This window comes from Amblyraja radiata, chromosome 21 (genome assembly GCF_010909765.2).
Source record: "Amblyraja radiata isolate CabotCenter1 chromosome 21, sAmbRad1.1.pri, whole genome shotgun sequence".
Classification (NCBI taxonomy): domain Eukaryota; kingdom Metazoa; phylum Chordata; class Chondrichthyes; order Rajiformes; family Rajidae; genus Amblyraja; species Amblyraja radiata.
The window spans coordinates 42,939,642-42,955,179 of NC_045976.1; the positions used below are offsets into that span (position 1 = coordinate 42,939,642).

At 49.7% G+C, this 15,538-nt stretch overlaps 1 protein-coding gene across 2 annotated transcripts in view; it reads left to right on the forward strand.

Annotated features, from left to right (window-relative positions):
* Window positions 1–15,285, forward strand: part of elapor2 (endosome-lysosome associated apoptosis and autophagy regulator family member 2) — a 43,302-nt gene extending 28,017 nt beyond the window's left edge. Inside the window, exons 2-6 of one of the 2 annotated variants that reach the window (XM_033040216.1) lie at window positions 5,377–5,497; window positions 8,404–8,599; window positions 11,558–11,705; window positions 14,815–14,919; window positions 15,253–15,285. In XM_033040216.1, the coding sequence (XP_032896107.1) occupies window positions 5,377–5,497; window positions 8,404–8,599; window positions 11,558–11,705; window positions 14,815–14,919; window positions 15,253–15,270 (588 nt within the window). In that variant the 3' untranslated portion in view covers window positions 15,271–15,285. Of the gene's footprint in view, window positions 1–5,376; window positions 5,498–8,403; window positions 8,600–11,557; window positions 11,706–14,814; window positions 15,004–15,252 lie in introns of those variants that run through there. The other variant, XM_033040215.1, reaches the window with a different exon arrangement.
* The last annotated feature ends 253 nt before the right edge of the window (window positions 15,286–15,538 follow it).

A 15,538-nucleotide genomic window follows, 5' to 3' on the forward strand; every position in this document is an offset into this window, starting at 1 on the left:
CACTGAAGGTAAGCATGCAGGTGCAGCAGGCAGTGAAGAAAGCCAATGGCATGTTGGCCTTCATTACGAGAGACAATAGACAATAGGTGCAGGAGGAGGCCATTCGGCCCTTCGAGCCAGCACAGCCATTCAATGTGATCATGGCTGATCATCCCCAATCAGTACCCCGTTCCTGCTTTCTCCCCATATCCCCTGACTCTGCTATCTTTAAGAGCCCTATCTAGTTCTCTCTTGAAAGCATCCAGAGAACCGGCCTCCACCGCCCTCTGAGGCAGAGAATTCCACAGACTCACAACTCTCTGTGTGAAAACGTGTTTCCTCATCACCGTTCTAAATGGCCGACCCCTTATTCTTAAATAAGGGGTAAAGGGCCTGTCCCACTGTACGAGGTAATTCAAGAGTTCTCCCGAGTTTCCCCTGATTGGAACTCGGAGAATTACGGTAATGGCCGCTCGCAGGTACTCGGGGCTCTCGTGGACATTTTTCAACACGTTGAAAAATCTTCCTGAGTCTTCCCGAGCTTACCGCGTTTCCCAAAGTACCTGCCGTTAGCGTTACGAGCCGCTAAGGGACGTCCCCGAGCTCCGACGTACCCGCTACGTACATTCTACGTGCTTACCACGAGTTTGATTTTTTTTTTTAACTCGGGAGAGCTCTTGGAATGAACTCGTACAGTGGGACAGGGCCTTAAGCCATTTAGGGCACAGAGGTCACAGCCTCAGAATTAAAGAATGTACTTTTAGGAAGGAGATGAGGAGGAGTTTCTTTAGCCAGAGGGTGGTGAATCTGTGGAATTAATTGCCACAGACGGCTGTGGAGGCCACAAGTCAGTGGATATTTTTAAGGTGGAGATTGACAGATTCATGATTAGTGCGGGTGTCAGGGGTTAACCTTGCGACAAGCCCTGTTTAAGATGAATTTCTAGTCTGAGTAAGCTCTTCCTACAGGGATAGGAAATTAGTTTTTAGTCTGATTTGTTGTTCTGTACAAATTAGCTGTCTGCACATTTAACTTGGCTGCTTGCCCAGCTGGGTGAACCGTGACTGGAGGAAAGAGATAAGGCCAACATACTCCCTTCCATTTCAACAGGCTCTTTAGTTTAGTTTAGAGATACAGCGCGGAAACAGGCCCTTCGGCCCACCGAGTCCGTGCCGACCAGCGATCCCCGCACACTAACACTATCCTACACACACTAGGGACAATTTACATTCATACCCAAAGCCAATTAACCTACAAACCTGCACGTCTTTGGAGTGTGGGAGGAAACTGGAGCACCCGGAGAAAACCCACGCAGGTCACGGGGAGAACGTGCAAACTCCGTACAGACAGCACCCGTAGTCAGGATGGAACCCGGGTCTCTGGCGCCGTGAGGCAGCAGCTCTACCCGCTGCGCCACCGGTACGCCCCTTTCTTGAGAGCCTAATATAAGGGTGTTTGATTTTCACGTTGACTTTCCCTATCCACAGTCACCCTCCGCATTTACAAATTAAACTACAGGGAATAAATGGATGACATTTCGGGTCGGGTACCTTCTTCAGACCGATGGAGCAGAAACTGAAACAAAATAGGTGCAGGAGGAGGCCATTCAGCCCTTCGAGCCAGCACCGCCATTCAATGTGATCATGGCTGATCATCCACAATCAGTACCCCGTTCCTGCCTTCTCCCCATATCCCCTGACTCTGTCCACCCTAATATGGGCTAATTGGCTTGTGTAAATTGTCCCGAGTGTGGAGGATAGAGAGGGTGGTTGATGGTCAACATGGATTCGATGGGCTGAAGTGTCTGTTTCAATGCTGTATCTCTAAACTAAAAACTAAAGGGGCTTGATCACTTCTCGCCCCTTAGGGGGGGGGGGGGAAGCTGGAAGAGAGAGGTGGGGGTTTGAGACAAAGCCTGGCAAGTGATCGGAAGTCACTGCAGATGCTGGTTTATGTCAGGCAGCATCTCTGGAGAGAAGGAATGGGTAACGTCTGGTCTAAAGAAGGATCTAGACCCAAAACATCACCCATGTTCTCCACAGATGCTGCCTGACCCGCTGAGTTACTCCAGCACTCTGTGAAACGTCACCTATCCATGTTCTCCACAGATGCTGCCTGACCCGCTGAGTTACTCCAGCACTCTGTGCCCACCTTTAGTTCCATTACCTACATGGGCGATGAATCTCGCACAGACTCTGTCTGCAGGAAGCAGCGTTTGATTTCGAAGAGTGCCGACCTTTCCCATAGTTTCGAGAGCAACATTTTTTTTTAAGAAGAGAGACGGATGGAATTGACATCCGGTCCCGCAGAGATGCAACAACTAACGTTCTGGAAACCATGTGTGTGTCTCTGCAGTTTGGCCACTTGTCCTGAGGCTAATAGTATGCCTTGGACAAAAGTGCTGGAGAAACTCAGCGGGTGCAGCAGCATCTATGGAGCGAATGAAATAGGCAACGTTTCGGGCCGAACCCCTTCTGGAAATAGGCAACGTTTCGGGCCGAAACCCGGAAGGGTTTCGACCCGAAACGTTGCCTATTTCCTTAGCTCCACAGATGCTGCCTGACCCGCTGAGTTACTCCAGCACTCTGTGAAACGTCACCTATCCATGTTCTCCACAGATGCTGCCCTGCCTGACCCGCTGAGTTACTCCAGCACTCTGTGAAACATCACCTATCCATGTTCTCCACAGATGCTGCCTGACCCGCTGAGTTACTCCAGCACTCTGTGAAACGTCACCTATCCATGTTCTCCACAGATGCTGCCTGACCCGCTGAGTTACTCCAGCACTCTGTGATTTGCGGTACATTTGCCCAACATTGAAGCAGTTACTGATCTGCCAGCAACATTTTCTGGGCGATCACTAACCTTCCAAATGCTGTATTCGGTGGGAGCACTTTGCAGCGCGCAGAGTATTATAAATAAACACAAGTCTGTCATCGACATTTGCATGCTTCTGTTTACACATTCATCACTCAGTAACATCTGCGCCATCTGTAGCATTTGTGATAAATGATGCTCGCACTTACACAATGCACCAGTTCGTTGCCATTTTACAAAGGACCTGTCTTTAAGTTATACTGAAGCCCCAAAGGCCAAGCTGCCTGGGGATCGATGAGAAAAACAATGATTAAATTAGATTAGATTAGATTATTTAATGACCACACAGTCAAGCTGGTGGAATTCAGGTTCAGTACAGGATGTTACACGGTAGGATGATTCCCGTCAAACATAACATAAAACACAACATCATACAATATACAGTACATGCATGGGGAGGATATGTGCTGTTATCATAGTGTGTTCAGAATTCGGATTGCGTGTGGGCAAAAACTGTTTTTAAATCGAGATGTCTTGGCGGACAGTGAGCTGTAGCGCCTTCCTGATGGCAGCAGGTGGAAGATGTGGTGAGCTGGGTGGGAGGGATCAGAGATGATTTTCTTCACCCTTGACACAGACCGTTTGTGATGGAGTGATTCTATTGATGGAAGGGGAGTGCTGATGATTTTGGATGCTTTGTTAACTATGCGTTGTAATTTATTACGGGAGTGAGTGTCACCACTCCTGCATTGTCACAATGAGATCCTTACCTGTCGCGGATTTATAAAACTGTTCATGCAATCATGCATTAAAACAAAAATGCAAAACTGGTTTAGTTTAGAGATGCAACACGGAAACTGACCCTTCGGCCCACCGAGTCCACGCCGACCAGCGGTCACCTGTTCTGTGTTCTCCCACTTCCTCACCCACTCCCTACATACTAGGGACAGTTTACAGACTTAGCAACCTCCTAATCCTTCCGAGGAAGTTGCGTTGCTTACTTTAGTTTAGAGATACAGCGCAGAAACATGCCCTTCGGCCCACCGGGTCCGAACTGACCAGCGATCCCCGCACACTAACACTATCCTATACCCATTATGGACATTTTTTACATTTACACCAAGTCAATTAACCTACAAACCTGCACGTCTTTGGAGTGTGGGAGGAAACCGGAGATCTCGGTGAAAACCCACGCAGGTCACAGGGAGAACGTGCAAACTCCGTACAGACAGCGCCCATAGTCAGGATGGAACCCGGGTCTCAGGCGCTGCTTTCGCTGTACGGCAGCAACTCTTTCCTTTGATGTGGATGGTCCAGGATCCAATGTTATGGTAGTATTTACTTGCGCTGGGCCTCAGTCTGACAATGGAGGTCAGAGTGACCATCTACCCCAGCACTGTTGTTGCGTTTACCAGGATGTGTGCGCCACTTTGATTCCTGAAGTTGATCACAATCTCCTTCACCTTGGTCACATCGAGGGATAGTTTGGAGAAACAAAGAACTGCAGATGCTGGTTTATACCAAAGACAAACGCAAAGTGCTGGAGTAACTCAGCGGGTCAGGCAGCATCTGTGGAGAACATGGATAGGTGACGTTTCACAGAGTGCTGGAGTAACTCAGCGGGTCAGGCAGCATCTGTGGAGAACATGGATAGGTGACGTTTCACAGAGTGCTGGAGTAACTCAGCGGGTGTTGTCTCCCTCTCCCAACAGAGTTTGAGAGTTGAGTTTATTGTCCCGTGTACCGAGGTACAGTGAAAAGCTTTTGTTGTGTGCTAACCAGTCAGCGGAAATATAGTACGTGATTACAATCGAGCCGTCCACAGTGTACAGATACAGGATAAAGGGGAATAGAACGTAAATCCAGAACAAGGGGTCACAGTTTAAGGATAAGAAGGAAATCTTTTAGGACCGAGATGAGAAAAACATTTTTCACACAGAGAGTGGTGAATCTGTGGAATTCTCTGCCACAGAAGGTAGTTGAGGCCAGTTCATTGGCTATATTTAAGAGGGAGTTAGATGTGGCCCTTGTGGCTAAAGGGATCAGGGGGTATGGAGAGAAGGCAGGTACAGGATACTGAGTTGGATGATCAGCCATGATCATATTTAATGGCGGTGCGGGCTTGAAAGGCTGAATGGCCTACTCCTGCACCTATTGTCTATGTTTCTATGTGATTGCAGATCTACAGAGCGCTGCCTGGCGTGGCCACCATCTTAGATGAGCTACAGAGCGCTGCCTGGCGTGGCCACCATCTTAGATGAGCTACTGAGCGCTGCCTGGCGTGGCCGCCATCTTAGATGAGCTACAGAGCGCTGCCTGGCGTGGCCGCCATCTTGGATGAGCTACTGAGCGCTGCCTGGCGTGGCCGCCATCTTAGATGAGCTACTGAGCGCTGCCTGGCGTGGCCGCCATCTTAGATGAGCTACAGAGCGCTGCCTGGCGTGGCCGCCATCATAGATGAGCTACTGAGCGCTGCCTGGCGTGGCCGCCATCTTGGATGAGCTACAGGGCGCTGCCTGGCGTGGCCGCCATTTTGGATGAGCGCTGGGCCTCACTCACTGTTTGTGTTCTCTCTCGCAGGCCGACTACCACTACGAGTACACGGAGTGTGACAGCAGAGGCTCCCGCTGGAGGGTGGCCATCCCCACGACTCCGGACAGGTGTAGCGGGCTGCCCGAACCCATCATTGGCAGGGAATGCTGTAAGTCGCCACTCGGCCGCTGCAGGATAGCGGGTGGATATTTTTTAAGGCGGAGATTGATAGATTCTTGATTAGTACGGGAGTCAGGGGAGAAGGCAGGAGAATGGGAGCAGGCCCTTCGGCCCACAATGTCTGGGGCCAACATGATGCCAAGCCCTACTCTTATCTTCCTGCATGTCCACACAGTGTAGTCACTGAAGATCGCGGAGAAAACCCACGCATGAAGCCTCAAAAACACCACTATCGTATCTGCCTCCACCACCACCCCTGGCATCGCGTTCCAGGCACCCACTGTGTAAAAAACCTGCCCCGCACATCTCCTTTAAACTTTACCCCTCTCACCTTTATCAGTGGAACTCGCTTTTAAAACATGGTGGGGGGAGGAGGGGGGGGGCGCACAATGAGGCCTGACATTCCACACCTGTGTACCACACCTGGGTCTTCCTCACCTGGGTCTACCACACCTGGGTCTACCACACCTGGGTCTTCCACACCTGGGTCTACCACACCTGGGTCTACCACACCTGGGTCTACCACACCTGTGTCTACCACACCTGTGTCTAGCACACCTGGGTCTTCCACACCTGGGTCTACCACACCTGTGTACCACACCTGGGTCTTCCACACCTGGGTCTACCACACCTGGGTCTTCCACACCTGGGTCTACCACACCTGGGTCTACCACACCTGTGTCTAGCACACCTGTGTACCACACCTGGGTCTACCACACCTGTGTACCACACCTGGGTCTTCCACACCTGGGTCTTCCACACCTGGGTCTACCACACCTGGGTCTACCACACCTGTGTACCACACCTGGGTCTACCACACCTGGGTCTTCCACACTTGGGTCTTCCACACCTGGGTCTTCCACACCTGGGTCTTCCACACCTGGGTCTACCACACCTGGGTCTACCACACCTGTGTCTAGCACACCTGTGTACCACACCTGTGTCTTCCACACCTGGGTCTACCACACCAGTGTCTATCTTGAGACACATCAGGATGGGTTGTGGAGAGTTAGTATTGTGGTCACAATGTTTATATCACTCTCCTGTGTAGACAGCTTCACTGGAAATTGTAATAATAATAATAATAATAATAATACTAAACTTTATTACAAACTCAAGGTCCAGACAAGGGGCAACATTACATTAAAAATGCATTGCATATCAAATATCATAAATATATATAAAATCATGGTATATCGCATAAAAACATCATAATTTATATTTAACAAAAACCCACAATACTTAAGTTAAAAATCCAGATTAAAAGATGATCAATGTCTTACAACGAGACAACGATACCAGTGTCTCCACAGCTGGGATTCGTAGCGTGTAGTGCTAAACCCTTATGTTTGTCAAGGCCACAATAAGCACATTTTTAGAGTCATTTATCCTGCAAATGAATCTATACATGTGGTGTCTTAGGATAGCTTCTAAAGTACTGACTCCTGCAGCCACAAACATATTACTGGCACTACACCATCTAGGTTGCCTTAGCAGTGTTCTCATGGCATCGTTATATGCCACCTTTAGTCTCTGCATACTTGTCTTTAAATAGTTCGACCACAGGTGCGCAGTGTAGAGTGGTGTGCAGTATGCTCTAAATAGTGACATCTTCACCACATCTACACACGCACCAAATTTACGCAAGAGGATATTCGCCTGTACATACAGCATGCGTCGTTGCCTATAGATATCCTCATCATCTGTCATTTGTTCTGTAATAATATGCCCTAGATATTTTATCTTATTACAGACACTAAGATTATTGTCAGACAATTTAAAAACAGGATATTTTAGGCATTTATCCTCTTTGGTTCTACTGACCATAACAGTACTCTTACTAGCATTATAGTTAATGTCATGTTCCACACCATACACCGAACATATAGTAAGGAGCTGTCTCATAGAAACAGACAGCATCAAATCAGGCCCTTCAGCCCAACTGATCAATACTGACCAAGATGCTCCATCAAAGCTGGTCCCACCTGCCCACTTGAAGTGAAATATGAGGTGCTGCTCCTCCAGTTTGTGCTGGGCCCCACTCTGACAATGGAGGAGGCCCAGGACAGAAAGGTCAGTGTGGGAATGGGAGGGGGAGTTGAAGTGCTGAGCCACCGGGAGATCAGGTAGGTTTAGGCGGACTGAGAGGAGGTGTTCAGCGGAACGATCGCCGAGCCTGCGATCTTACACACCTGGAGAATTGTGTGCAGTTTTGGTCTCCTAGTTTGAGGAGGAACATTCTTGCTATTGAGGGAGTGCAGGGTAGGTTCACCAGGTTAATTCCCAGGATGGCGGGACTGACAGATGATGAAAGAATGGGTCGACTGGGCTTGTATTCACTGGAGTTTAGAAGGATGAGGAGGGACCTTATAGAAGCATATAAAATTCTTAAGGGATTGGACAGGCTCGAGGCAGGAAAAATGTTCCCGATGTTGGGAGAGTCCTGAACCAGGGGTCACAGTTTAAGAATAAGAGGTCGGCCATTGAGAACTGAGATGAGGAAACGTTTTCACCCAGAGAGATGTGAATCTATGGAATTCTCTGCCACAGAAGGCAGTGGAGGCCAATTTACTGGATGTTTTCAAGAGAGAGTTAGATTTAGCTCTTAGGGCTAACGGAATCAAGGGATATGGGGGGAAAGCAGGAACGGGGTAATGATTGTGGATGATCAGCCATGATCACATTGAATGGTGGTGCTGGCTCGAAGGGCCGAATGGCCTTTTGTCTATGTTTGTATGTTTTTCTGTGACCCAGTCTCATCGGACGTGGTGTCAGAGGAGACTCTCAAACACCTGTGTCCTTCGGGCCTGCAGTCCTTCGCTCCATAGATGCTGCTGCACCCGCTGAGTTTCTCCAGCACTTTTGTCCACCTTCAACACCTGTGTTCTGTTGCAGCTTTCTCCTGTGGATCTGGGGAGTTCCTGGACCTGCTGAACCAGACGTGCAGCAAATGTGCGGCAGGGACCTACTCGCTGGGCAGCGGGGTCAGGTTCACGGAGTGGGACAACTTCCCGCCAGGCTTCTCCACCGTGGCAACATATGTGGAGGATATGGATAACACGGCTGCAGCCAATGGAATCTACTGCAACTCGTAAGTCAGCATGGAGTCACTCACACAGCACGGTAACAGGCCCTTCGGCCCAGCTCACCCATGCCGGCCAAGGTGCTCCATCCACACTAGTTCATAAGTGATAGGAGCAGAATTAGGCCAGTCGGCCCATCAAGCCTAGTCCGCCATTCAATCATGGCTGATCTGTCTCTCCCTCTCAACCCCATTCTCCAGCCTTAGAAATAGAAACATAGACAATAGGTGCAGGAGGAGGCCATTCGGCCCTTCGAGCCAGCACCGCCATTCATTGTGATCATGGCTGATCATCCACAATCAGTACCCCGTGCCTGCCTTCTCCCCATATTTCTTGATTCCACTGGCCCCTAGAGCTCTATCTAACTCTCTCTTAAATCCATCCAGTGAATCGGCCTCCACTGCCCTCTGTGGCAGGGAATTCCACAGATTCACACCACTCTCTGGGTGAAAAAATGTCCTCATCTCAATCCTATCCCTTTTTATTCATGTCTTTACACATTCTCGTGACTTGAGGGAGATAGAGGGAGCACCTCCCCTGTCCCCCCACCCTTGCCCCACCCCCCCCTCCCTTGCCCCACCCCCCCCTTGCCCCACCCCCCCCCTTGCCCCCCCCTTGCCCCACCTCCCCTGTCCCCCCCCCCCCTGCCCTCCCCCCCCTCCACTGGGAAATCTATCGCCCTTCCTTCACCGCCGACATGAAAGTGGGATAACATAGAACTACTGTGAACGAATAAGAGCTTTAAGAGCTCTTAAAAATAGCGGAGTCAGGGGATATGGGGAGAAGGCAGGAACGGGGTACTGATTGGGGATGATCAGCCATGATCACATTGAATGGCGGTGCTGGCTCGAAGGGCCGAATGGCCTACTCCTGCACCTATTGTCTATTGAATGATCGTGGACCCGGTGGGCCGAAGGGCCTGTTTCCATACTGTTTCTCTAAACTAAACTCATGGGAACGTGTGATTGCAGGCCGGTACAGGCTCAGTGGGCTGAAGGGTCTATTTCCATGTTGTATCTCTAAACGAGACTAAACTAATCAACATTTTGATGCTCCAGCAACAAGGAGATAGGATTTGATGCGAAGGTTTTTTTGTTTTTTTTTAACTTTCAAAATAGACTTTATTCAATTGATAAATATATACAATTCATGAACCATGCGAAAAAAATTCATCCGACATTTTCGTAGGCTATACAAATTGTTCAATACAGTTTATATATCTTTTAAATTCCACGAAAATGTCCCCCACCCGTGCCACTCATGTGGCCCCCTGGCGTGGGATACCTTCCCTTAATTTGATGCGAAGGTTGCAGGTGTGAGTGGGGTGATTGGGAGGAAGAGATGATCAGTGTCACACCTGTTGGGTTTGGGAAGATTGTTGTCATCTCACCAGATGTCCAGGGTGGGGGAGGAGGTGAGAGGCTGTCTACTGGGTCACTGTCCTGGGGTACGGGCTTAGTTTAGTTTAGTTTAGAGATACAGCGTGGAAACAGGCCCTTCGGCCCACCGAGATCGTGCCGACCAGCGATCCCCGCACACTAACACTATCCTACACACACTGGGGACAATTTACAATCTTTACCGAAGCCAATTAACCTGCAAACCTGCACGTCTTTGGAGTGTGGGAGGAAACCGGAGCACCCGGAGAAAACCCACGCAGGTCACGGGGAGAACGTGCAAACTCCGTACAGACAGCACCCGTAGTCGGGATTGAACCTGGGTCACTGGCGCTGTGAGGCAGCGACTCTACCCGCTGCACCACTGTTCCCTTGAACTAACGTGGGCTCACACGCCGTGACCTTGGGGTCACAAGTTACACGCCAGCTTTAAGCCAAAGGCCCGTCAGGACAATAGTCCCTTTGTGCGGGTCGGTACGATCTGCGTAAGGCCCAGTGGATCTTCACGCCTTGCGTTAAACGATGGAATCAGTTTCACGCGCGCGTTTCTGTAGGAGAGGGCAACTCAAATGCCCTGTGATCTCCTTACTCCCCCCTGCCAGCCCCCCTCCAAGATCCCTGGCCGAGAGAGAAAGTCTAAGACCAGGGGGCACAACCTCAGAACCCAAGGATGTGCCTTCAGAATGGAGATGAGGAATTTCTTCAGTCAGCATATACTCACTGGAGTTTAGAAGGATAAGGGGGTGGGAAATTGATTGAAATGTACTGAATACTCTACCTAAATTCTATTAAGCAAGGGCTGTTTCTTCTCATGCCCTTGTCAGGTGATTATTTGAATGCCCGCCTCAGAAGCAGATCTATGAACTCATATTGTCATCGCTCCACATTTAGACTATCTAACGGCTCGATTGTAATCATGCCTTGTCTTTCCGCTGTCTAGATAGCATGCAACAGAGAAGCTTTTCACTGTATCTCAATTGTGGGCAGTTTTGGGCCCCGTATCTAAGGAAGGATGTGTCGGCTCTGGAGAGGGTCCAGAGGAGGTTTACAAGAACGATCCCAGGAATGAGTGGGTTATCGTACGATGAGCGTTTGTCGGCGCTGGGCCTGTACTCGCTGGAGTTTAGAAGGATGAGGAGGAACCTCATTGAAACTTACAGAATAGTGAAAGGCCTGGATAGAGTGGATGTGGAGAAGATGTTTCCACTAGTGGGAGAGTCTAGGACCAGAGGGCACAGCATCAGAATTAAAGGACGTTCTTTTAGGAAGGAGATGAGAGGGAATTTCTTTAGTCAGAGGGTGGTGAATCTGTGGGATTCTTTGCCACAGGAGGCCACAAGTCAGTAGATATAGATAGATTCTTGATTAGTGCGGGTGTCGGGGGTTATGGGGAGAAGGCAGGAGAATGGGGTTGAGAGGGAGACATAGATCAGCCATGATTGAATGGCGGAGTAGACTCGATGGGACAAATGGCCTAATTCTGCTCCTATCACTTCTGACCCTATGGCCATAGAGTAAACTGAAACTGCGTGTTATTTGTAGTAATGTTGATGTTTGCCTCTTGTCCAGGTCCAGCTGGGCACCGCAAGGGACGTACATAGCCTCCAACAGGGATGACTGCACTGTCTCCCTCATCTACTCCGTCCATTTGAAGAAGCCAGGAAGTGTCTCCTTTGAGTACCAGTATGTGGACAACAGCATCTTCTTTGAGTTTTTTGTAAGTCCCTTTCCAATAAATAAATCTTTAAAACTTTAAAGCAGCTGACTGTGGTGTCTACAGTGCGACAATAGACAATAGGTGCAGGAGTAGGCCATTCGGCCCTTCGAGCCAGCACCGCCATTCAATGTGATCACGGCTGATCATCCCCTATCAGTCACCCCTTTCCTGCCTTCTCCCCATATCCCCTGACTCCGCTATCTTTAAGAGCCCTATCTATCTCTCTCTTGAAAGCATCCAGAGAACCGGCCTCCACCGCCCTCTGAGGCAGAGAATTCCACAGACTCACCACTCTCTGTGTGAAGAAGTGTTTCCTCGTCTCCGTTCGAAATGGCTTACCCCTTATTCTTAAACTGTGGCCCCTGGTTCTAGACTCCCCCAACATCGGGAACATGTTTCCTGCCTCTAGCGTGTCCAAACCCTTAATAATCTTAGGTACACAAAATTGCTGGGGAAACTCAGCGGGTGCAGCAGCATCTATGGAGCGAAGGAAATGGGCGACGTTTCGGGCCGAAACCCTTCTTCAGACTGATGGGGGGTGGGGGGGGGAAAGAAAGAAGGAAAAGGGGAGGAGGAGGAGGAGCCCGAGGGCGGGCGGATGGGAGGGTGGGAGGAGACAGCTAGAGGGTTAAGGAAGGGGAGGAGACAGCAAGGGCTAGCCAAATTGGGAGAATTCAATGTTAATGCCATAAGGACGCAAGGTCCCCAGACGGAATATGAGGTGCTGTTCCTCCAATTTCCGCTGTTGCTCACTCTGGCAATGGAGGAGACCCAGGACAGAGAGGTCGGATTGGGAATGGGAGGGGGAGTTGAAGTGCTGAGCCACCGGGAGGTCAGGTAGGTTATTGCGGACTGAGCGGAGGTGTTCGGCGAAACGATCGCCCAACCTACGCTTGGTCTCACCGATGTAGATCAGCTGACATCTAGAGCAGCGGATGCAGTAGATGAGGTTGGAGGAGATACAGGTGAACCTTTGTCGCACCTGGAACGACTGCTTGGGACCTTGAATGGAGTCGAGGAACCTTCAGACCTTAATAATCTTAATGGTCTGAAGAAGGGTTTTGGCCCGAAACGTTGCCCATTTCCTTTGCTCCATAGATGCTGCTGCACCCGCTGAGTTTCTCCAGCATTTTTGTCTACCTTAATAATCTTATATGTTTCAATAAGATCCCCTCTCATTCTTCTAAACCCCAGAGTGTACAAGCTCAGCCGCTCCATTCTCTCAGCGTATGACAGTCCCGCCATCCCGGGAATTAACCTTGTAAACCTACGCTGCACTCCCTGTGAATTAAGGCAATGAACTTGTGTATAAAGTGCTGGAGGAACTTGGTTTTTAGTTCCGTAAGTTCACAGTTTCATAATTTCGTAAGTTCTTGGAGCGGAATTAGACCATTCGGCCCATCAGGTATTCTCCGCCATTCAATCATGGCTGATCTATCTCTCCCTCTCAACCCCATTCTCCTGCCTTCTCCCCATAGCATCTGACACCCTGAGAGTTTTAGAGATACAGCATGGAAACAGTCCGCTCGGCCCATGTAGTCTGTGGCAACCAGCGATCGCCTCGTACACTAGTTCTCTCCTACACTCTAGGGACCATTTACAGAAGCCAATTAACCTACAAACCCGCACGTCTTTGTGGTGTGGAAGGAAACTGGAGCACCCGGAGAAAACCCACGCAGGTCACGGGGAGAACGTACAAACTCCTTACAGACAGCACCCGTAGTCAGGATGGAACCCGGGTCTCTGGCGCTGTGAGGCAGCAGCTCTACCCGCTGCACCACCGTGCCGCCCTAACTCAGCGGGTCAGGCAGCATCTGTGGAGGGACAGACAGGCGACATCTCAGATCTTGATTCCTTCCACAAATACTGCCTGAACCGCTGAGTTCCTCCAGCACTTTGAGCTTTGTTCAAGATGGTTTTCTTCGACATCTGCAGTTCCTTGTTTCTGTACATCGTATTCTTCCCTGCACACCAACATACCTAACCCGAGATCTTCCCATGTCCACCTCAAACATCAAAGGACTCGCTTGAAAATCATTTCTGACATCACATTTGCTTCTTACCTTTTCCTGATCACACCATGACAGTCCCAGAAGGCCATTTCAGGTATGATACTTGGACAGGTACATGGATGAGAAAGGGTACGAGGGTTCTGGACCAAACACCGGCAGGTGGGACTAGTGTAGATGAGGCACCTTGGTCGGCATGGGTGAAGTGGGCTATGGGGAGAAGGCAGGAGAATGGGGTTGAGAGGGAGAGATAGATCAGCCGTGATTGAATGGTGGAGTAGACTTGGTGAGCTGAATGGTTTAATTCTGTTCCTATAACTTATGAACATGAACTGATGGGCTGAAGGGCCTGTTGCCGTGCGCTGTGACTCTAGGACTCTGAACCAATAATATCCCACAATTCATACAACACCAAAACAGATCCTTCATCCAACTCGTTCACGTTTGACAATAGACAATAGGTGCAGGAGTAGAGGCCATTCGGCCCTTCTAGCCAGCACCGCCATTCAATGTGATCAAGGCTGATCATCCCCAATCAGTACCCCGTTCCTGCCTTCTCCCCATATCCCCTGACTCCACTATCTTTAAGAGCCCTATCTAGCTCTCTCTTGAAAGTATCCAGAGAGAGCTAGATCTTGTGAAGCCAGATGCCTCATCTAGGCTAGTCTCATGTACCCACGTTGGCCCATATCCCTCCAAACCTTCTTGGATGTCTCGTAACTACATCATGTCTGCAACGTAGGATCTTTCCACCATTCCATGTTTTTACAGAGACCTGGGCTCAATCCTGACTACGGGTGGTGTCGGTGCAGAGTTTGTACGTTCTCCCCATGACCGCGCAGGTTTTCTCCGTCACCCCAAAGATGCCCGGGTTTGTAGGTTAATTGGCTTCGGTTAAAATTGTCCCCTGTGTGTGTAGGATAGTGCCTGTGAACGCAGTGACCACTGGTCGGCGCAGACTCGATGGGCCGAAGGGCCTGTTCCCGCGGTGTATATGAACAGAAACATTTTCCGACCAGTATTTTCTGTCTGAAGTGGAGAAAGTAAGGGACGGGATATTTATTTTGATGTGACTTTGATTGCAAATCTTTGGCTTGCAGGTTCAGAATGATCAGTGTCAAGATACGGAATCGACCGAGCAGAAATGGATGCGCTTGACGGAAAGGGATGAGTGGAAGAGGCATTCGGTGAGTCTTGTACACAGTGTCCCCCGTGACAATAGTCCAGGGTGTTTCATTGTCAAATATACCGGCAACAGAACAATGGGACACCCACCTTCATAAGATCATAAGTGATAGGAGAATAATTAGGCCATTCGGCCCATCAAGTCTACTCCGCCATTCAGTCATGGCTGATCTATCTTTCTCTCCTAACCCCATTCTCCCCACAACCCCTGACACCCGCACTATTCAAGAATCTATCTATCTCTGCCTTAAAAATATCCACTGACTTGGTCTCCACAGCCGTCTGTGGCAATGAATTCCACAGATTCAATAGACAATAGGTGCAGGAGTAGGCCATTCGGCCCTTCGAGCCAGCACCACCATTCAATGTGATCATGGCTGATCATCCCCAATCAGTACCCCGTTCCTGCCTTCTCCCCATATCCCCTGACTCCGTTATCTTTAAGAGCCCTATCTAGCTCTCTCTTGAAAGTATCCAGAGAACCTGCCTCCACCGCCCTCTGAGGCAGAGAATTCCACAGACTCACCACGAAATTCAGAGTGTCTCCGAGGATCCTCCAGTGCTTCTACGCAGCGGCGGTGGAAAGCATCTTGTCCGGGAACATTACCATCTGGTTTGGGAATTGCTCTGCCAAGGACA